Here is a 24,924-nt window from a genome sequence, read left to right as displayed (position 1 = left end):
GAAGGCCAAGTTCATCCAGAAAGGTGCTCCACTGAATTTTTTAAACACTCTTCTCCGCCCTCCCCAGGACTACTGCAGGAGTATAGGTGGGTTCCAACAATAGGGGGTGTAAACTTGGAGGTAGGACCTGAATAGTCAGCTGCCAAAGGAAGGAATTCACAAGTATCACCTTTACTGTGTGTCTCAAGTCTTTCATTAAAGCCTCAACCACAACTATTGACATTACTTATGTTTTTAAGGGCCCACTTTTTCAGAATGAGCTCTGAGAAGGGAAACTTCTCTTGAAGTTGCCCTCATTCCCTCACCCCTGCATTCCACTTTCCCACCTTGGTTTACTATGCTTGGTTAAGGAAAATGACTTTCATTTTTCTACTCAGTTAATTTCCTGTTGTGCTTTGTGATAAACACAGCTGCACTAAGCAGTTAATGACAGTTAATTAGTTTTCCTTTCTAGATAAGATATTTCTGTAGCCCCACTGTCTCTAGGCCCCAGGTCAGGAGCTTGTGGGTAAAAATGAGGCCATGTTAGCCTTAATTCCCAGATTTCAATAACTCCCTCTGGTATTGCTCCCATGCCTCGATACTATGTGAACATTTCAGGAACTCCTGTAGAATCTCTGACATGTGTTCAAGACTAAGTCTGTGCCCTTTGAGTGCAGCTATTCTCTCCTTAATCAGTGTTAAGCAACTGCCAGGGTGGCTGGACAGCTGCCCTGACCACTGAGTACCCACTACCTCTTGTTGGACACATCATCCTCTGGGAGGTTGCTCCCGTGGGGTTGGCTCCTCTGTGACCTCAAGCTACAAAGGGCTTCAGGGACCAAAATAGCACTGCATTCTTCTTAAACCGCAATGTCAGATTCTTGCTTATTGCAAAAATAGTCAGGGGTAGCAAGAGGGTTTGCCCCTCTTCATAAAGGTCAGACCTAGTGCCCTAATTAGGGCTGGGGACAAGGTTCCATGTGGTCTCTAAAGGCCCCAGGCACATGCTGACACAAGGCAGCTTGCTCATTCCTCAATATAGTTAGGAAAGAATGTATAATCAAAGGAGTTTAATTCCACACCTCAATCTCAGTTTAGGCAAATTGACATTGAGTTTGGGTTTCTTGAGAAGAAATATGTTACCCAAAGAACTCTGGTATTCAGAAATTTCCACTTATTGTTCATCTCCTGAAGGATGTCAAGAACACTGGTGAACCAGACACAGACTATGAATTGACAGTTGAAAATCATCACCAATAAAATCTTGAAAGATAAACACAGAAAAGAAAACTGACAATTTAATATTCACTAAAACACAAGTCTTATTAAAAAAAAAAAAAAACGTTCAGGAAAAAACAACTTAACAAGTGTTCCAGACTCAACTCTGATGTAGCAATCACCAAGGAGATGAGTGGAAAAGTACCCACTGGATGTGATGAAGTTAACTTACAAGTAAAGTGTACTCACTATAACTTAATAAGGCACTACTCAACATATTATGAGTTGGAGTCCATGGAACACATCTTCAATTAAATAAAATATTGGTCTATTTTAGAGAATATGTTAATTTTCTTCTGGTAATAATTTTAGAGAGCAGGTTTTCTTTTCTAGGCAATTATTTTAATGACTCCGTTGGGGTTTCAATAAATGACTAAATGAATTCAATTTGATTTCAGTTTCAGCAAAATGAGATAATTTGTTCTGTTTTTGGTCCAGCTGAGGTCAAGTCCCATGGAAGTCCCAAGTCCCAGGAATCAGGATAATTTTATTTGTTTGACCTTTACTTCCCTCAGCCTTCCTTTTATTTCTCTTCCCCAACATCTGTTCTTTTGATCTCATTGAACTTTTCTGTATTGTATAATTGTTTCTTCTATCCCCTCTCAGAATGAATTTATTCTCAACTCTCTGGCTCCAAATCAGGACTATTGCAAGGGTGTTCCTTCCTACACACAACTGGGATAATGATTAACCAAGAATGTATCTTTTATTTATGCTTTTGCTTTCATTAAACCAAGCTACGATATATTAATATCATTCTGATAAAAATAGCTCTCAAAATACTAATGCCCAGAGCAATGCTAAACTTAGTACAAACATAGATTTAAATGGTTAAAAAAGTGATATACCAATAAAGGTTTTCCATGTAATAGCTGAAATGGACAACTTGTGAGATAAATAAGAGAAATAATATAGAGAAGAAAGAAAGAATTATTTAAAAAATTTACGATTGCATTATAAAACTGGTGTTATTATCTTGTCCAATCTTGGAAGACATAGTTGCTTCCTGGACAGATCTTTCTTACCTGTTATAGTGGCTTTGTTAATTGACGGTTGGTTGCACATGGGTGATCTTCTGAAAAAGAGAGGAAAATACAAAGCAGTAAATATGGGGCACTTGTTGATTTGAGGACTCTCTGAGTCACTTCAGATATGCTACTTTAATTTAAAAGATTATTTTTAAGTTAGGACATGCAAATAAAGATTTCTTTCAGTCTAGCCAGTCAAGTTTCAGGGCATCCACCACATACTAGAGCTCAGATCACACATGTCAAAATAAATAAATGAAAATCAATCAATCAATCAATCAATCAATCTCTAGTGACAGACTTTGGGATAAATAAAAGCTGATATAAATGTCATAGAGACATAGAAAAGGAAGTTCTTATTGATTGACTATTCAGTTAAGCCAGGGCTTACAGAGGAAACACAGACTTTCTGAATTTGAAAAAAGCAGTCAATTCACAATAGGTTTCCCTAATACAGTGTTAAGAAGCTTTTACTTTTGGCATAAATCTTCATGATTGCCTGTATATTATCAGATCTGAATGAATCCTTATAAACTATATTTCAATTAGTGAAGTTATTTACACTTTTTCTTTTCTATTTTCTTATATTGAGAAGGATCTCTGATACATGTATTAGAGAGGTATATTAATTACTTGTCCAAATAGATGCTATAGAGACTTTAGAAATACTATAGGCTAAAGGTACATAAATAAATTCTATCCTGTATTCTCTAATTTTTCATGTTTGGCAAGTTCCACAGATTATTATAAATCCCTGAGGTAAATAAAAATGCTATATGATTAATTTGTATTTTCTACAGAATCCAGCAGCATGTATCCAGTATTCAATCAATGCTTAATAAATGATGTTGAAAAGAATATTATTTCTGGAATTCCCATTACAAGTTTTTGAAATATGACTTTATAAAGTTGTTACATACAACTGGAAGCTTTTAAAATATAATGATTTAATTTTTTTTTTTTTTTAAATTTCAAGGATATCTACAATTTTCTTTTTGGTACTTCTGTTAGCGGCTAACTCATAATTAGCACTTATTATGTGTCAGATGTTATGTTAAATGAGCACTTTAGATGAATTATCATGTTGTGAGAATAAGAAACCTCAAGGCAGATCGTCTCATTGTTCTCATTTTGCCAACGTTGAAAACAAAGATTTGGAAAGTTGAATCACTTGTAGAAAGTTAGAAAGCTGAGATTTGAACTAAAGGATTGTGATTCTAGGGCCTGCTCTGCTATGCTGTCTTATTTTTAGGATGCTTTTGTGGAAGCTAAATGAACAGCCACACATCTTTGCAGATGGCAAGCTCTTATAGAGTCCTGTTCAAATCTGCCTTCCCGAGATAACGAATCTCTTAGCAGGGCTGGGAGATACATAGGGAAAGGAGTCTGGTACTTTTAAAATTCTCACTGCCTTGGTTCCAGACAGAATTTGGCTCTGCTCTTCAGTTTACTGATGTCAGGTTGGAATTGAAATTCTGTGTTTGATTGCACCAAAATTTACTTCTGAATTATTTTGGTTTTTATTATAAAATAAAATAGAGGAAATTGAAATTTGATTAATGCTAAATAAAACAGAAGGATTAGTGTTTTAAACTGCTACTCTGATATAGCTCTGGTCAATATATTTTATCTTCTTGCTAAAAGTTTATTATTCAAATAATTTATATATTAGTTTCTCTTTTTTAGTCCTTGCTCTGTGAAAATTTAGAGAATATTGATTTTGTCTGGGAAAAGTATCAAATGAATATTTTAAAACTTTTCTTCAATTTTAGAAAACCAAACCATTGACTCATTACTTGTTATCTTTTCTACTACCAATCCTGCAAATGGCAATCGGAGATTTGATATTTCAACAAGTAATGATAAGCAGGGAATATAAAATGTTTGGTCCATGATTACAGTGACAAATCATTTAATAAAGAATAAACCAGAACTCATTTCTGGGATGAAAAGTCTCAAGGGCAAGAAAGAGCAATGTGATAGGGACCAGTAATGGGTTAATAAAAGTCAGCCATGTGCATCTGAGTAAGCACAGGGGTCAAATGAATTTTCCCTGGATTTTTTTCTTCTAGAATATAAAAAGGTGGATTGCACAAAGTAGCACATGCCTTCCACAAAATCCAAGGGTGAACTTGGAAGTGTTTCAGTGGATCTGTGAGCGCCCAGCTGGGAAATTCTGATTCTCTTTGAGGCATTATGTAGTGAGCCAGAGTCATATCCACTTTGCTATCACTGAATAGAATAGAGCTTAGCTGTATGTAGATTGAAGCCTACTATTCTGATACCCAAGGAGGCTTATTTGGTTTGCAGCAGTAAAATAGATACAAAACTGTATTGACCAAAAGAGAGACCACAGAAGCTTTTACGTAGAGTCTATCAGATAATATTGTTTGGATAGTATAATGTATAATGTCACCCTGGGCATTACACTATAAGTCAAGATCAAGTATAAACTATAATTTTATATCCTCTAGCTGATCTTTTCCATTTTAATCTGTTTTGTCTCTATTCGTCGTTTGACAATTTCTGTCTTGCATAGAACGGGCCTCATCTCTTTAGAAACAGAACGTAGGTCTGCTGCCTTCACATGCCTTCACACCTGTCTGATCAACTGTTTGCCAATGTTAAGGCAATGCTCTTAATACTGATTTAAAGAATTTTTTTTCTTCTGGAAAATTCTTTGGAGTTGATTTTTTAATGATAACATTTTATTGTTAATAATAGATTGTCAAAATAATGAGCATTTGAATAACTAATCAGTTTTCCATGGAATCTTAAAAAATTATTTCCTCTTTTTAGATATTTCACCTCTATTAAAACCCCCAAATTATAATCATTTTCTATCTCAGCTTTCCTTCTTTCAAATGTTTCCTCTGTTATCACATAAATTACAATTTTATTTTCTCCATGATGCTGCTGATCTGAGGGTCAGTACCAGCAGAAAAATCAATCTTTGCTATGATGTGGTGCTACTCTAAGTAACCCTTGTCTTAGAATTAAGAGGATGACTTTGGATTGACATTAAGGCTTGATGAGATTATTTATCCATAGTTAATTTATGAGTAAGCCCAAACTATAAAGTTATTTACCCTCACTGTAAATAACTGGGCAGAGGGCTCATTATGCTAGGTGATTTTTGACACCATATTTATTTGTCATACTGCTTTATTTCTGATCTTAGAACCATCATTACAAAGTATTGATAGAAAATTAACAGGACATCATATGACTTAGTGTAAATGGTTAGGGAATAAGGCAAGGACTCAGAAATCTAATATATTGCCTTGAATTCAATCAAATTGAGAAAACATTGTATTAAAAGTTCAACGAGAAGGAAAGGAAAGAGGATAACTTACTTGCTAGGTGCTCGATCTTGCAAATTAGTTAATGCAGCAAAGTTGTTTCGTACAGTTCGCAGGCTGGCCAAGACCTATGACAAAAAGGATTCTTTTAACTTTTTGAACTTGGGCCAACTTTAAAATAATTCAAAATGGCTTCGTGATCTTAAAAAATGCTTTAAGTGAAGACTTGATATTGCTTGCAACTTAATTTCATATAACACTAAAGAATCTCCCAGTATTTAGTGACGTTTACATGTACCTGTTTGAAATCCTGAGGGGCCAGCCTGCAAGGATTTTCCAGATACTTCTCATTGTCTGTGAATATTGTGACAGTAGAAGCAGTTTCTACACTATTCCTGTATTCCTCAGCCACAAAACAATATCCCAGGCAATACATATCCAGCATTGTTGCATTTTATGCAAATTTAAAATAGGATAACATAAAATATCACTAAAGTCTCACCTCAGAGGTAAAAATCACCCCAAAATTATCTTTAAAAATTCACCAAGAATGTCAGAATTTCAAAATAAGCAAGCTAAGTAAATTTAAAAAAAAAAATTATTTCACCTCTGCTACATGGCTATACTAGCTAGTAAAGAAATTCTTTTCTTTGTTAATGTTATCTGAATCATGAGTTATAAGGTTCTCAGGGATTCATGTCTCACATAAAATGGGACCACCCTGTAGATGAACACAGTGCCTGACCCACGGAAGATACTCAATAAAAATTTATTGAATAAATGACAACATATCCACACACACCAGGCAGAACCAATAGGACCCTCTATCTCTGATAGCCTTTCCTTTCTCTAATGCTAGTGAAATAGAAAGTGGCAAAAGAATCAGGAAGTGAGACTAGTAGAGAAAAGTTACAAGAGCTTTAGCCCCCTCACATTCTCCTAGAATGAGCAAGTTTCCTCTGGGGTGGAGCCTATATTAGGTGAGATTATAGGTAATCTGAGTGACATCCAGAATGTTAAATTTTTCTAAAACACAAATTTCAAATGTCTTGTTAGATACTACATAACAACCCAGATTATCTGGCCCTGCTATATCTTCAATGTGTGAATTTAGACAAGTTGTATTTAATTTCTTTGTACCTCAGTTTCCTCATCTGTAAACTGAGATATCTACCTCAAAGAGTTGTTGTGAAGATAATATGAAATGATAAGTTAGGTGCCAAGAACAGTGCCTGGGAAATAGAAAGCACTCGGTGAATATTAGCCTATTATAGTAACATTCCATTTGATTAATGATTTGGCATGAGCTTAAGGAATTTACAAAGGCCTATCACTGGTAACATAAGGGGGTGCCAAATTTTTAATTGGTCGAAGTTTTCCCGAATTGTTCTGAGAATTTTTCATCTGGCACTAACCTAGGCGAAAGTCAGTCTAAATATTTTCTAAGAAATTCTAAAGAAAAAAAAAATGTCTGAGACATTGAAATTGGCATTAATTCTTTAAGTCACTGAGGTGCTATTTATGCCTGGGGACAATGACCTATAGCATTATCCTCTGAAGGAGTTAATGGTGCTGCCTAAGGTGCCAACTATGATTAACTCGGTCACTGGAAAAACCTGGCTCATTACCACATATAAACAACTCACAGCGATGAAAGGTCACACTGCCTATAACAGAGTATTCAACTAGCCAACAGCTGACATCAGACCATGATGTCTTTCATTAGGCATGAAATCTTGAATGATGCAGAAATAAATCTGATAAATGATACACTGTCATTATATCATGCAGGCTTAATTTATGCTTTAAGAATTGAATATCAAATACACTAATAAAGAATTTTAAAGGAGATTACTTCACTCCCTAACTGCTCCTTTTGCCTAGGCAATATTTTAACCTAAGATTTCTGAGACTTTCATTCCAATAAAAGTCTGCATTTGACAGTTGGATAAAGAGAAATTGCACTGCAGGTAATTCATGTTCTATGCTCATTTAAAAGTAAACAGTAGTTCATAAAAGATATACTACAATTGTTTTTCTGTAAAAATATTTTTGACTCTGTTATAATAATAAGTATATATTTTTGTTTTGGTTTTTAATTTAATACATTTATTTTTTCATAATCTATATCTTTAAATGGTGTACAATTTAAAGAGAAAAGAGTAGAAGGAAAAATGTCTCCCCCTCAATAATAAAGACAAAAATCAAAATTATTGTTACTTCTGAGAGGAGGCAGGTAGATGAAACTGGGGAGGGACACTCAGGGGCATTAAAAATATCAGTAGGGTTCTATTTATTAATCTGTTGATTTTAGTATTATTATTTATATTTTACATAACCAGTAGAAGATTCTCTTATGTGCATAAAATATTTCAAAATAAAAAGTGAAAAAATAATTTTCCCTGTCTGTCCCTCCTTCGGGCATTCAGGTACCTATCTGCTCTACTAACTGACTTTTAGGTTGACTTAAATTTTGCCTTTGCAAACACTGCTGCAGTAAATAACCTATTAGATATATCATTCCCTATGTGTGCAAATCTTAGATCACTGTTTTTGTGGTGGGACAAATAATACTTTATAAATTTTATGTTAAGCATTAATTCTTATCTTCTGTACTATGACACACATGATATTGGCAGAAGTGTAAATAAAAGTTCCAAACAAATATTATAAGTGGGCATTGCCCTATGCCTAGTTGATTAATCCTAGATATCCCCAACATAAATGCACTGTTAATCTTTTACGTTTTCACTTGCACTGCAGGACCAAAGAGTGAGGCATCTGCTACTGTAGGCCGTGGGGGAGAGACGGAAACAGTTTTACGCAGCCCCTAAGTTAGGGTTCAAGTATTCTTTTGCTTTTACGCAGCCCCTAAGTTAGGGTTCAAGTATTCTTTTGCTAGGGCAGTTCTCACTCCCCTTGAATTCGACCCTTTAAGAACTGTCATTAGAGTTTTAATGCTTTTGTAATTCTCTTCACTCTTTAAAGCTTGGTAACAAAAAGGTCCCTGAGATTTTCTCTTACACAGCCTAGTGGTTAAAAATTAAGGTCATTTCTTTCTCTTCTGCCCCTTTGAGCAAAAGTGCAATCAGTTAATGTCAAAAATACATTGGGAATGATGAGGTATTTAGGAAGGAGATTATAGTAGTGCTATGGAAAAAATTTGCACTGAGATGGATCATGTACTAGCCCATGAGAGGGATTAAATGTTATTTCCATACACTAATCTCAGATTTTCTTAGGTATTTCTAAACATTTATTAACCAAAAAGATTCACTGAAAACAGAGAAACGTATGGGCTTCATTAAGTTAAACAACTGAACATAATAACCTAAAAGAAATGCATACTTGTATAATATGATTTCTTAAAAAGATTTAAAGAGGATATTTCTTTGAAAAAAAAAGGCATGACAATAAAGTTCTTATTAAAACTCCTGCTTAAAAAAAAATGAAGAAATGATTTTGAGAATTATTTTTCATTCCAAATACTCTTTATGTCACTAGATGGTGCTAAAACACAGATTGTGAGTTAGCACTGGCCTTGGGAGGCGTGGGAAAGAGGAGAATTCCTTTCCCTGATTTTACCTCCAGAACAAACAAACAAACAAACTGGCGTCAAATTATGATTATTCACAAGATAGTAAGGTTATTTTGATAGAAAAGAATACCTCTTTCCAAGTTACATTTTGGTTAAACCATGTAAAATTGCTGTTTTTATGTCAACAAAGGTTGTTATTGATTTTTAGATTCCTAGAAGATGCTACTTGTAATTTTTTTTTTTAATGAATGATAAAGAATAACTAAAATATAGAAGCAACTGAAATGTGATAATTATCTTCTTTCATAGCCTGCCAGAGAGAGCCTGGTGGATTCAGTGAGTTGGGGACTGTGATTGAGGCTACAAAATGGCTGCTGCTAGGTGAAGTGGGGAAGGGACAGGCAGGGGCATTAAAAAATATTGGCAATGTTCTGCTACCAATGGGAGCAGTGTTCTACAGTGTTCATAACAATGACATTTTTCATAAAATTATCCCAGCTGCTGTATTTTGGTCAGGTAAAGTGACTCAGTTGTTCCTACTCCGGATTTTTAAATCAGGCATATCTCCTTGGTCTAAATGATGTGAGGATCTCTCCAGGGATTCAAGATCATATTTGGGTATTTTCTGTCTTTTCCTTAATCAAAGATACAACTTCTTTCAACATTCCATACTTCAAGATGAGAATTCTAATCAATTTCAAATAACGGGACTGGTGGGGCCAGAGGCTGCTGAGTACAAAGCAGGGTTTTCTACATTTCATCAGCATTGTGTCTCCTTGGTGTTCCTTGGTCCTCCACAAGACCTCTGGCCAAATTGTGCCGCACTCTTGGGAGGAAAGGCCAGTTGCTGAGAGGCACGACAAGGTGCAGAACTGAGATCCCTCTCAGCACTTAGCCCTCGTGACTAAGGAAATCTCCACACCACAAGATTTCAGCACGAACATCGGAGAATATTTCAAACTGAAAAGAAATCAAATATTTAAAGTTGTCACTTTTTCTGAAGATAAAGAGGATCTTGAGCTTATAGGGAGACACATGAGAAATTGAAAGTGGAAAAGAGTTTAGGTTTATTATCAGCAAAATTTTCTAACCCTGACAGTGTGGTAGACACAAGAATAGAGAAGATGGAAGGGTCGTGCAGATTCGTTTCTGAAGATTATGCCCATCCGAGATGTTTTAGGGTTCAGTCCTGTCCCTCAAAGTGAAATATATCCTTGCATGACTCCCTAAATTCTCTTATAATGTACGAGTTTGTTCTCTTAGCTTCACAGGAAACCATGACTGGGAAAAAACAGGAATCCTCTCAGCTTTAGAGATGCACTCAGGCATAAAGAAGTGAGTTCTCAAGGAGAGGCAGAAGATAAGATGGGTTTGAGAGAAAACCTTGGTCACTTCAGACATCGGGGAACCCAGTTTTAAGAATTATGGTAAAGAAAATATGCACAGAAAAATAAGCCTAAAGGGATATAAAGTAAAATGTTAATACTAGTTATTTGGGGGTTTGGAATTATGGGAAATTTTCTTTTTCTTTCTTTTGCTTATATTTCTTTTCTAAACTTTTAATGCAAAAAGGTTTATTTTGAAGGCAGAAAGGCTTTTTCACCAGAAGAATTTAATGTAAAATTCCAGACCACAAAGTATGCTGGGGAAAGGGAAGAATTCTTCAGCCTATCTGAGCATGTCCCTGAGTGACTTGTCTAAAATCGACTGCCTTCTGTCCATTGGTGAAGCAATTATGGTATATTAGGCTGACTAATGTTGACATCACTTCAAGTGACACGCACATCTTATATTTTAAGCTTAATAATATTTAGCACTAAATGGTGAATATTCTATCTTGTATTAAAAATTGGAGGTCAACAAAATAAGGCAATCATTCAACGGGGCTTAAGAAAAGGCCACAGACAAACTGCTAACTGGGCCTTCTTTCTTACCTGCTTTCCCAAAGATGCTCTATCAGTGGTGAAATTGCTAAGAATTTAACAGGCGTTTTTTTTCTTTAATTCTAGTAGAACTTTCCAGATCAGATACTCTAGTAAAAGGACATTTGTGGAAACTATGATGAAACTACTTAAAAAGAATCTGCAGCCTCTGGGGCAATGACCACCTTCGAAGTGTTGCGAATCATCAAGCTAATCATAAGCAAACTCTTCTAAATATATTCCAGGATTATTTTCAGGCATGAGGTATGTCTACATATTACATGGAGTTGGTTTATATTTAAAGTTGTAATTTCTAAGGGTATTAAGCACCATATTTATTTAAAGAATTTACTAATATATATATATATATTTACTGATACATATATATATATATATATTTCTCATGTACTGAAATTCTATTAGTGTGTTGGAGATTATAGGTACACTATGGAAGGTGTCTGATTACGTAAAAGATTAGACATCTTTAGAATTTAAGAGCACTGATGGCAAAGACCAATTCAAATTTATTAAATACTACTTGAAGAAAGAAGATAAGGTCCTATATACAGAATTTTTCTTTGGTTTTTACTATATATATAAATATATTTTTCTAACAACAATACCTAGAGATTTGAGTTGCAAGCATGAATAGCTACCTGAATAAGCTCAAGTTGGAAAGATTATTCCTACATTTGGTGATGGTTATTCATATTATTTTGCCTGATTTCATCTGTTCACCCAGTTTTCAGCTCTTAAAAATGAAATTATGGGTTCTCAATAGTAATCAATTAAAAAGCCTTAGCTTTACATGATTTTGCTATCACCAAGTATGATTAGAACGATTGTAAATTTTCTTTGAACATAGAAATACAGTTACTGGAAAGAATTTATGATCTCCAGCAAAAACTTAAGCGAACAAGACATTAACTTTCTGAAAAGGATGTATTCTATTTTTAATTGCTTGTATTCTATTGGTTGTATTCTATTTTTAATTGCTTTCATTAATAAGAAAATCACTGTTATACAGTTGTATTATTTATGGATTCATTAAATATTTTATCTAAATTAAAGCAATTGCAAAAACAGGAAACTTGAAAAAGTGAAAGAATTATACATAATTCTACTTCTAAACACTGCCATTATGTATTTTTTTTGAAAAAAACACCATCTATCATGATATTTTTAGAGATGAAAGAGTGTTTACTGATAACAATACTAAAAATTAATTAAGTATTTTATTTTCTAGAACTTGTGCTGAACATCTTACAAGCTTGGTATTATTTCAATCTCTTCACAACCTTACGAGGTGGGTACTCTTGGAACTGTCACTTAGCAGAGGAGGAAACCAGGTTGGGAAAAAAAATCAGTGACTTCCCTAAGGCCATTCACTTAGCAAGAGGAGGAGATGGAATTTAAACTGGGGCCTATCTTTTTATTCCAGCCTAGTCCTCAATTTAATCTATTTGAAAAAAGAAATCTTAGAGAAGTTAAATTAGTTGCCCAAGGCACAAAAACTAATTCTGACATGACTTGTATTCCAATATTTAATAATATTTCCAATAATAATATAATTTCCAATAATAATAATAATAATTCCAACAATATTTCTTATTAACTTTTCGTATTAGCTTTAAACCTATTTAATGCCTAGATTAAATCAGTTTTATCCTTTTCTGTTCCAAATCTGCCTACACCAGCGGCTCTCAACTTTTTCTGGAAAAATACTGGGTCTTTTTAAAAAGTATACATGCTTGGATCCATCTCTCAGATTTTTGGATGTAATTGATCAGGAGTGCAGCCTGGAATAAAAACATTCTAGGGGATTCTAATGTATAGCTATGGTTGAGAAGCAGTGGTCTACACAAAGAATATCTATCTGGTCATCAACCATTATATATATATTTTAAAATGCTTTAGATCATTTTATCACCTTCTAACATTTATGTCATGTGCATAGTCTTTTTATGATTTGTATGCCTAAAAGAATAAACACAAATATATCACTCGGTTAAATTTTTGTACAAATGACATGTGAAAAAAGGAGTAAATAAAGCATCAAGTTGAATTAAAATATTCAATTTCAAGCACTGATCATGTACCTAATTGTACTAAATGTAATTTAATCCATGATATAGAGCTTTCTGCTTCTAGTGTTATGTCATTAAGAAAATATGGTCCCCTTTAAGTATGTCATTAAGGTAATTTGTAATCAGAGGCAAAGATACTCTTCAAGTCCATAGGAAACAGACTAATGTGTTCAAGGGTTTATAGGAAACAGACTAATGTGTTCAAGGTCACGTATTCTAGAATTGCCTTTGAATTACTTGAATGAACCACAGAATTTGTTTTTGTGCTGGTGTTTGATTTACATGAAATTAGGAACCACGACTAACCCCCAAATTGAATTTTCAAATGTGAAAAACCTGCCCATCCACCAAACTGTGCTTACCTGAGCAAATGGAGTCACAATCAAGTCATCTCCATGTCTGAAAAATAAACCAAATCTGGTGTTAGAAGTTACTGATAACTCTATGACCACTTTTGACCAATATTAAATGATAAGTTCCACTTTCATAAATTCCCATAGAGAATTATAGTAATTCCATCCTTATTCTTCAGTACATGTTCTTTCCAGCCACAGGGGTGAAAATATATCTTCTGGGATATTAATCATTGTCTAGTTCCCTTGGTAAAAAGAGGGGCTTCTTGATCATCAGCCAAGGTTACTGTGGCTTATTAAGCACACAGGATATGCAACAGGAGAAATGGAGTTCTGGCAGTGGGGCTTGAGTTTTACTCTTGGCCTTCCAGAGTGCTCTGGAAGGAGCCAGCAACTGCAGTGGCTTCGGTGAGAGGCCCCTGTACCATCTCACATTTGAAGGTGATGAGCACCGAGTGTTCCTCATCATCGTGTGCGAGCCTTGGACAGACTAGAAACTGTGGATGACATGGGACTGCATCATACACTAATAAAAACCCAGTGAAACTTTTCAACTGACTCACGTCCCGGCTGCTGCAATTACAGGGGAATGTTACCCTGTATGTGCTGTTGCTACAGCAACCTCAGCTACACCATACCCAGAGATGCAGGAGCAAGGTATCAGCAGGACGTGTCTCGGAGAGACAGGCAAAGGCTAGGAAAGTTGTGTAACATTCCACTTGGGGCCCAGAGTTCTTTCATGGTATTTCTTAGCATGAATAATTTGTGAGAAGAGTTTCCAAAATCTCCATGGGATATTTCTTGATCTAGCTAGCTAAAGCTCTTTAATCAGAGTGAATGCAATTATTCTACAGAAAGCAGGCCATGACCCTCACTTAGAATACGACAACTGAACTGTTCATTGGCTCATGAACAATTCTGAAAAGGACCTAAGTGACCTAAAACAACACTCAGGAAATATGCTTCAGCATTTGAATGACATTAGTAAATGGAGCATTACCAATAATTAGACCAATTGTTATGGTCATCATTAAATTACACAGAGATCTTGAAATTCAGAGTGGGAAAATAAAAAAGCAGGAAAAAAGGTTGTAACACAATTTAAAGGAAACTTGTGTTATTTTACACCTCTTTAGTTCCAGAATTATACTTTTTGAGGAATATCTATTCTTTGTAGAGATTATTCAGATAGCCAAAATTAAAGTAATATGAAATCTAAATATTTTTCCAAGGTATAGTCTTTTCTTCCATTTTATTCTTTATAATTGCCTGATTGCCAAGTTCATTTTCTAAGAACTAAGTCATCTAGTCCAAGACACATCATCAATCTGAAATTAATCCTTAGAAATAAGTTTTCTAATTCTTTACATTAATTACAATGGATTCAAATCACTCTAAACTGAAAAGGGTATGGATATTTATTAAAACACTCGATTCTTTTTTGCTTGTATTTTATTCCTAAGCACTATAGAAGATATATTAAGAATATACAGTACTTAAGGTAATTTATCAGCCTTGCTTCCTTTCCCTGTCAAAGCATAAAGAGAGACAGTTATAATTTTAGTGAAGGCAATATTTCAGTCTTTTGAATTGCCCAGAATTTTTTTTTTGCCAAATATTTCATTTGTCTCATTTTAGTAATAATAAAATTTCTTCTTGCGCTTAGTGGCAAATGTTCTTAATAAATGACAGGTTGTATACTACATCTGTTCTTTTCAAAAATTACATAATGCTTAAATTATCTTTGCATATATACCAAATATATAATTTTAAAATCTTTGTCTAAATTCCTCACCTTAATATTAGAATGTCTTATCAAACCTACTGTAACAAGTAAAATGATGTAGGTAATATAAATATTATTTTGAGTATGAAAGAAAATATATAAACATTTTTAATTGTATCCTATAATTTGCTTATAATAATCAAAAATCAAACCTGGTAATTAAGATCCACAGAAGATTATGTTGTTATTATATACAATTTGGCTTAAAGTATGTGTGAGTTTTAATGCACCCAAAATAGCCTATGATAGAAAGTGATTCTGAAATCCTGCACTTGAACAACTTTCCCAACAAGATTTTTAAACAAGAAAATCTAGCTGATTGAAGTGTAGTTAGAAGGGATTATAATACCACACAACGAGATTATCTATGCTTTCTAAAATGGGAAGAGACTGTTAGGATCTTCCATAAACTGGCAAGAAGCTAGATTCAAATTTGCACAGTAAGCCTTTCCTGGAGACCTAAAATTGTATCCTGGTGACATGATTTTTCTAGAGAGGATTATGTAACATTGTCTTTCATTTAAATGAAAACAAACATAACGACAACAAACTTTACCAAAGAAGCAACAAATGTATTTTAAGAAAAAAAAAATTGGCTTTTTATTTTTATTTTTTTGAATTGGAGTATTTATGAGGGACAGCTGGAGGACAGTGAGGGCTGCGGGGCAAGATCAGAAACAAAAGCTTGTTTTTGACATTGTACAGATGTATGTGAGCACATATGTACATGGGTGATGAGGAGATTGGTACCCTAGTAACTGTCACCACAGAGTCAGTGCTACACTGGACTCCAGTCTCATGGTGTGGAAGGAGGTGCTTAGTCACCTGCCCTGGTTATCATGGGCTGAACCAGTCCTAGGTTTGGAGGGAGGCTCCCTCTCCCCTATACCACAGATAACTTGCTGAGTGAGTCCTGAGCGAGTACCCCTGGAAGCAAGGGCATACAAAGCTTAAAGTGCACTAGTGAATTTTCTGTTTTTCCAAAGTGCAATGACAGTAGAGTTAAGAATGAACCCTAACTATGCCTTTGGTGATCCTTTCTCTGCTTCTGTATTATTCACTACTCATCTTTCTGTAATAAGAAGCCAGAAACATCGGCAAAAAAAAACTAAAAAGCAAGTCCTCTTATAGAGACCTCATTAGGATCCAGAAATGATTCAAGTACTTAAGTGTGGAAAAGCCCCTTGTCATCTTACAAAATAAGTTCAACCAACAGCAGCATGTGAGAATATAATTTTGTAAATTAGTTCAAGATGGTGTTGAACTAGTGTGTTGAAAAACTAGGCAGTAATCTTTTCATGCTTTATTATTACCAAACCAGAAGGAAAAGGAGATGCAGTTATTTAAAAGAACATTCATACTTTATTGAGGAAAGAACCCCAATCCTCTGATACTAAGAGCAATAGTGGCCATAAAGTAGCTGCCGCCTCTGAATATCACACATCGCAAATTTCAGTATGACAAGTGGTTGTATTAACTAGCGCTTTGAAGAGGAGCCATGGTCTGAGGCTTACTTTATTAAATCTAATCTTGTCAAAACTTTTTGATCCTCTGTGAGTCACTCTCTCTTGCTATAAAACTAGAAAAAAATAATTATTCTCTGAAGTTTGTCAATAGGATTAAGGAATTGATAGACATATAGAAAATTGATATTTTGATATTTTCAAATCCTGGTGTCTTTCTTCCCTTAGACTCAAAACTATCACCTATATTAATTCACCCTTGATCCACCTCTTTTAGAATTATAAGGAAAAAAGTATGTTCTCATTTTTAGTATGCACATTAAAATGTTTCTGGGAGCCTAGGCTATTTGTTAACAGTGAAGAATTAGCTACAAGAGGAACACATTTACTCACACTCTCTACTCCCACGTCCACTGAAGTACAGACATATAAAAAAAGCAAATATATAACACAATGTACTTGAGCTTTTAAAAAATAATATTTATGTTTTGAATGTAAAACACATCTCAACCATAGAAACTTTGGGAAATAAAGAAAAACTTAAAGAACCACCCAAAGGTAACTGTTGAAAAAATTCTCCTTCTGGGTATATGAGAACACATGTAAGTTGTATATGGTTTTTATGGAATACATGATTTCTTACACAATTAGAATTATATTGTATATTCAATTTTATATTTTGCTTTTAACATTAAATATATTGAATAATGAAAAATTTTACATGCCTTTATTTTTAAAGCATTTTTGATTCCAGTTTATGTTTAGTAATACTTAAAATTTTCAAGCAGATATCAATCTAAATGCACTAAAATATAAGTGCTGATTTTATTTTAAAATTTTAAAAATAAATAATTATATGAATTATTCAGATTTTAGTTCATTCCTTTAAAAACAACTTAGTAAAGAAAACATACTTATTTTGATAAACACAAATTAGATGAAGCTAAATATTAAAATGTTACATGAAAATTTAGGTTAATTGAATGCTAAGTTCATGGAGATGTTAAATATTTTGTTACTACATATTTTTATTATAATCACAAAACTATGGTTTCAGACAATAAAAGTATTCAGGAAAATTTGGCTACCACGTACAGAACCAAAGTATATTTTTCTACAGATATCACTTCAAAAAGATCATTTGTTTTTCCAAAAAAGTTAAGTTGGCTCTGAGAAATTATAAATGTCACATTTAAGAGTATAATGAAGCCTTTAAAATTACTTATGAAGGGGCATTATGATTTTAATAAAGTGATAGTAGACAATACACTGCTAAAACAAATTAATAAAAAACAAACAAAAAACTGTGCTTCACTGGTTTCAGATTCACTGGAAGATATGGCTCCTCTATATTGCTTGGCCTTTTAATTTAGAACAACTTCCAGTGTAAGTCAAAAAAAATTAAGTTGCATTTCCCTTTATGAAACCCCAGAGAATGAAGGTCTTGTATAACTAAGCAACCTTAGCCACACTTGAATGTGATTTTCCTCTTAGAAGCTCTTGCCACTTAAAAGTAAAGGACTGACTCCATTTAACACAAGAGTTTAGTCCTCTGGTCAAAAATCACAGCTACAGAAACATATCTCAGCAAGAACGTCTAACAACATTTTATGACAACCAAAAATAATATAAATTAATATAAAAGCAAAATTAAAGCAGTTCAGTGTTCTGTAAGGTAATATCTTCCAATCTGAAATTTTTTATGTCAAACTCAAAACCATTTGCATGTATTTGTATATACGCAGCATCAACCATTTTTTGGTAATTCTAACTATAGTTATCAGTCATCAAATTGAAATGTTTTCCCCCATTTGAAGAGCACCTTTGTATTTATATTCCATACTAGAACAAAAAGGAGAAACCAAATTATAAACTGTTCCTCAATTTTAACAAATAAGTCAATACCCTATTCTATAAAAACTGATGAATGAGGCCAAGTTCTTAACTTTATAAGGAAAAAGCTTATCTTATGTACCTTTAACCCTTTCTTTGCCTTCAAATTCTAATTTCCCAATAGACTCAGATGGTAGCTTATCCTAAAATCTCTTTCACTGATACCCAGCAATTAATTTAACGTCTTCGTGACTTTAGCACTGGGGCCCTTATAATATGATACCATTATTATTTTTTATTTCTTAAAACAGACTTTTAATATAATTACTTAAAGAAAACAGTACAAATATCCAACAATATTATAAATAATGATGGTAATAACTGCAAAAATTTATAATTATTATAAAACAATAATGATAACTAACATTCATCAAATGATTATTATGTGCCAGGCACTGTGCAAAGCACTTTATATTGATTATCTCTTACTAAATTCTTTTTGTGAATGAGGAAAGGGAGGCGGAACAAGGCCAAAATATCTCATGCTCATGAAGCGATGGGGTCAAGATTCAAATTCAGGCAGCATGACTTCCGTGGCTCTGTGCTTAAACACTATGCAATTCTGCATCTGTAATGAATTTATCAATGCCAAATGCACATTCAAAACAATGCACAATCTTAATACATTTTCCATTTCATGTAGGTGATATGTATGATAAAGATAAAAAATAGGAGTTACATACAAATGCAAAAAAATATATATCAAAATATCACCAGTAACTTATAAAACAAAACAAGTTCTGCCCACCTACTGATTTTCTTGTCCTAAAATCCTAAAATAAAATAATAAATAAAATGAAATTAAAAAATTTTGTTTTCCCTCTTGATAGTTCTGGCTGATAGTTAAATGTCGTATGACTATATTCAGAATGTAGCAAGACGATATGTATGTCATATTTAACAAAGGCTTCTGAAGATAGCATCTATGTACATATACATTTATATGTAAATACCTATGTGTAAAATTATATATGTATCATGTGTGCACGTGTGTATGTGTGTATAATCCTAAGGAAATTGTGTGAGCTCCCTTTTCTTTCACGTAAGCATTTTGGTTTTCTGCCTTCTCTATTTCAGATGAAGTGGGGGAAATCTACTACAGGTAAAAACACTACTACCATCTTTAACAGAATAAAGAGAATTTATTATATTATTTCGCCTATATTACTCAATAGAAAAGCACATCTGCTCTACAAACATTACATTTTAAGGTATACTTCATATGATTAAAAACATTATATAATGTGTCAACACAGTTTCATTGATTGTAAAAAATGTACCATTCTGATGTGAACCTAAAACTGCTCTATGAAGTGAAGTCTTAAAAAAATTAAATATTTTTAAAAAATCGTATAACTTTAGAAATGGATGTGACCTTAGAAGTTATTTAGTCTTCTGCAATTTAAATCATTTATTTGCTCACTTCTTAACATTTTACAGGTTAGAGACTGGCCCGATATTTGATCTAAAAAGTCCTTAAAACAAAACTCCTCAATTTTGGCCCATGTGTGCTCATATCATATATTTCAATGATAAAGCAAAGAGAATTAGAGTTCATGCAACATAAGCAAAAAATTCTATAGTGTGAGGTGTAATGTCTTTTTTACTTATCATAAAACATCTATTGTCTTTGTTAGAGAAGGTACATGATGCCAATAAACGTCCTCAAGCTTGCAAGTTATACAGTGGTACAAAAGAATCCGTTTTCGAAAGTATATATCAAGATATTTTCCAATTTTAGTAATTTAAAAATGTTTTGTACATGTGTATAGGCACACTCACTGAGCATATTTAATTTTGTTTAATAAAAGCCAATACAATAGACTTCCAGGAGTGTTGATGTCACATATTATTGTGACATAGCTCTGAGTGCTGACTTACGTGGAGAGGGAAGAAGGAAGGGGAAAAAGTACACAGCAAGCTTTCACAAGTGCCTTCACTCTGTGTTCTAGGAACGGGTTCTTCTTTCACGGTTTATCTTATTTGACAGGGCTGTTCTTAACGTCAGTGGCCCTGCTCTCTAGTTTTTTTCCAGGATGGGTTCCTGGGGAAAAGATTTATGGGTAGCTAGTATAACAATTTTTAAAGATGTTCATGTGGTAAAAAGATTTGATATATTAAAAGGAAGGGCATGATCAAAGTGAGAGAAGTGAGAGCAGTACACTTTATACGTGCTTCCTCTGCCAGACTCTGTGCTCTTCTGATACATGGGTATTTAAATCTCATGACTCTGCATTAAATGAATGCTTATATCCCCATTCTAAGATAAGGAACTGGGCTCTAAGAATTTAAGTCCCATGGGTGGTCATGCCCATGGTAAGTGATTTCCAAATGCCGGGCTGAGATCTGGTGCTTGCCCAACAGAATGTTCACTGGTCTGTGCCAAAGTAAGAACAAACACGGACCATGGAGTAAGATTTTAGAAAAGCTTAGCATATTCTTTTGGAAACTGTCCTTTATTATAAGAATATACCCTTTTTATTGAAGTGAAATTCTCTTTAAAAATAAAATAATTGTGTATATTGATGAGAATTTTCTTGTTAAAATCCTTTACCTGGCAAAGGGAGCAGTTAGTAACTCTAGGTCAGTCTCTCAGGTGGTTTTAGAAGGCTTACTGAGTCATGAAAACCCAAGGCATGGAAATATGCAGTGTAGCTGGATTTAAACCCAGGCTTCAAAATGCTGTTTAGTTTTTACAACACCATGTTGCTCTGCACGCTCGAATGGATTCAATTATTCTGAAGCCATACAGAAATATATATTCTAGACTCCAGAATAGCACTGTCCAACAGAAATCTCTGATAGAAATATTCTCTATCTGTGTTGTCCAATATGATATCTACTAGCCACATGTAGGTTACTTAGCACTTGAAAAGTGGCTAATGCAACTGAGGAACTATTTTTACTTTTATTTTAAGTAAATTAATTTAAGAAGAAAGTCACATGGCTATCATGTTAACCAGTGTAGCTCTTGAGCAATCTTTACAAAATTACAATTATACATTTTCCAAAGGAAGGCAATGTTTTATATAACTGGGAAAAAAGCACCTATTCTAATCTTGGGGGGCAAAAAGCACTGAAACATTAACATAATGAAAACTCCTCACTGTTTGGCAAAAAACCTGAGTCAAAAGATTTACCCAGATGCCCATCAAGAAACTCTATCCTTGAAAAAGAAGTAAATATTTTAGTTTAATTGCTATATCTATATATTACATTCTCATCTAGAGGCCACTGTACCTGCCTGTAAATGCCAAATGAATGGTCTAACAACAACTCCTGCTCAAAATCAGTATGTTCAGAGTCCGAGATCCTGATTCATGGTGTGTGTGTGTGTTTGTGTGTGTGTGTGTGTGTGTGTGTGTGTGAGAGAGACAGAAACAGAGACAGAGACAGAGACAGTGACAGACAACATTTTTGAGAGAATTTTATGATTTCTAAATCTGAACTAATGATATTTTCCCAAGTTTTCTTATATGATTGTTTTGAAGATAAATTGCTAACTTCATAGAAGAATTGTATATCAACTCTAAAGACCACAGAGATGCCAGGCAATTTTAAGAACATATTCTTATTTATATATTCCTAAGCATGTACTAAATACTCGCAAAAAACTAAAGGTGTGTACTTAACTCTCAAAGCATCTGCACAGCTAAGCCACAGAGGAGGAAACATGGTGGAACTTGTAAATATCCTGAACTTACAGTGATGAATGCTAGGTATGTTCAATCTTTGAAACATACTTTTACCACTTTCAAAGTTCCACTGTGTTTAGAGAGCTAGATTTTAGATAAGCCGTCTGTCTGGGAAACATTGAGTTCCTTTCCTGGATAAATAGTACAAGCTGGCTACATTTAAACAAATGCAAAACAAACAAATAAAAGAGAACACCCCCAAATTAGTAAAACGCGTTAGAAATATGACCTAATCTCTATAGAAGGCTGAATAAATAAATGGAAACTCAATGTTTTGAGGATAAAGAATGCACAAGAAAAAACAAGCGAACAAAAAAAATTAGTAGTTGACACATGAAATTAACTCCATGATTTAATGTAAAAAAAGTTCTTTTTACCAACTGCCCTCTTTTTAGCTCCTATAAAAATGTATTCATAATTGAAAATAATAATGATTAGATGTAAGTTTTATTTTAATGTACTTAAAAAAATCACTATAGGGACCTTTAGATAACACATAAATCAGAATGCTTATTTTCTAATTTTTCTGCCCTCCCTCCCCCCAAAAAAACCTAAAAACAAACAGACTGATAAAAAATAACCAGCTAAAAAAACAAAATTGGCCATGGCGGAAATAAGAAATTTAGTCTTAAGTTCTCTAAATTCCAACATAGAAATGGATGTTGAGACATGGAAACAGGAGATCTGCACGCAGCCTCGTTCTCCCTGGAAGTGAAACAATGGTCTTGGGTTCATTCATAACATTTACTAGAAAACAAGGTCATTCACCGAATTGCTTAAATGATTTCCTGTCACAGTGCAGCCTCCCACATTTGCAGAGGTGCGAGCAGCTGTTCTTTCTTTTTCTGCTTTTAACTTGTCTGCTTTTAATGAAGGGATTGTAAGAACTGATGCTGTACATATGTTTAGACGTACCTGTGGTTGTCAGTGGCTGGACATTATTTTTTTTCCAACCAAGGTTAAGAAAAAACCAAAAGTCTCAAAATAATTAAAGAAAGCTGACACAAAGCCTGAGAGAAAATGCAATAAGCAGATGGAAAATTGGGGAAGTTTCTTCAGCAAATCTGTCCAGAACCACAAAACAAAGCGCCAGGAATCTGACAGCAAAATCCAGTGTTTGGTCTTCCTGACTTGATTTTTCTTGAAGGCTTGTTTTCTCCATATTCATAATGCACATCTTTAAATGTTCCATATTGCAAAGATGTAGTGAGGATGATTTACTAACATTCCTTAGACTATCTCAAGAAACATATCATATAAATGTTTTGGCAGTGTGACTATTTTTCCTTACATGGCTTAGAAAACAGCAAAGACATTGAGAACAATTCACTAAGGATTTAAGACTGACAAGCAAATAAATATTTAAAGTGATTGATGTGTAAGTGAAAAATAGGAATTTACATAAGAATCTCAATACTGTCTGGGTAAGCCTCTTTTTCTATCTAGAATTTAAAAAGAATAAAACAGAAATGAATGATATGAACAAAATTTTTGTCTTGTTTTCATATATCTCTGATGTTTTCAAACAATACCTTGGCATGGGGTAGGTGCTATTAATAATTGCTGAATGAGTAAAAGAATGATAATATCAATTAAAAACATAGTCACTTAATATACCCCTCAGTTGGGAAAACTTGGAATTAAGGATTTAATTATTTGGCTATGGTACTTTTCTTTGGATAGTGTTAGAGGATTTTCAAATGGCAAAACAAGTTTAGAAAGGAGACAGATGCTCATTAGTTCAGTAAGATCTAAAACCTAGCTAAGTGGGAATACAAAGTTTTCATTAGATCTAGTGAGGACTAGATATGTAATGCTACATATCTTTCTATTTTTAATCTTAAGATAAGCTAGTAATACTAAGGAAGAATAATGTAACCTGTAATAGAAGAGATGAATAGACACATAAGCTGTCATTCTTCCTTTTTCAAACTCAGGACTAGAAGCAACATTGCCTTTTTACTCAGTAGTCACAAGAAGTTGAGGGTAAAGGCTATGATTGAAAATTCAAATTAGAGTCTCAAAAGGTGGTAGGACTTTGTAAGTGCTAAAGAAAGGGTAGTAATCTGAGATACAGTTGGGGTATATCTTCCACTAGTTGAGAGAATGCCTACATGGGGCACTCTAAAGGCCTGATCAATGAGATTCTATACTTTTTTAAAAATTAAATTTATTGTGGTGACATTGGCTAATAAAATCATATGTTTCAAGTGTATAATTTAATAATATATCATATATATACTGCATTGTATGTTTACCACTAAAGTTAAATTTCCTTTTGTCATCATATATTTGACTCCCTTTAGATCCTTATCTACCTCTCCCTCCCCTTGAGGTTCTATACTTCTGTATGGTGATGGGTACTAATTGGCTAGTGTGCCCCAGATTTTTATGATATATTGAGTACACTCACGTTCTCCTCACTGCCCTTTCCATGCCCTCTCCCCATATTCTGTATGTATAAGTGTGTACGTATGAGTTAGAGTTAATAGATTCTGTATGTTGGTGTTTATTCAGCAGAAGACGGGGACTAGAGGGCCCATTATCCAGGTAAATTAAATGTCTTTTTTAATTAAAGTGGTTTAACAGGCAGCTTG

The 24,924-nt window shown here is 33.9% G+C and overlaps 1 protein-coding gene across 3 annotated transcripts in view; it reads right to left on the bottom strand.

Moving 5' to 3' along the window:
* LOC105299350 (cAMP-specific 3',5'-cyclic phosphodiesterase 4D) overlaps window positions 1-24,924 on the bottom strand; it is a 774,866-nt gene that overhangs the window by 169,790 nt on the left and 580,152 nt on the right. For all 3 annotated transcript variants that reach the window (XM_011371033.2, XM_011371032.2, XM_011371034.2), the window contains exons 3-5: window positions 13,500-13,536; window positions 5,645-5,718; window positions 2,286-2,335 (exon numbers count right to left, since the gene is read on the bottom strand). In XM_011371033.2, coding sequence (XP_011369335.1) covers window positions 2,286-2,335; window positions 5,645-5,718; window positions 13,500-13,536 — 161 coding nt within the window. The remainder of the gene's footprint in view (window positions 1-2,285; window positions 2,336-5,644; window positions 5,719-13,499; window positions 13,537-24,924) is intronic.

This window comes from Pteropus vampyrus, unplaced genomic scaffold, assembly GCF_000151845.1.
Source record: "Pteropus vampyrus isolate Shadow unplaced genomic scaffold, Pvam_2.0 Scaffold181, whole genome shotgun sequence".
Classification (NCBI taxonomy): Eukaryota; Metazoa; Chordata; class Mammalia; order Chiroptera; family Pteropodidae; genus Pteropus; species Pteropus vampyrus.
The sequence above is the reverse complement of the archived record's forward strand: the minus strand, read 5'-3'. Positions and strand labels throughout refer to the sequence as shown.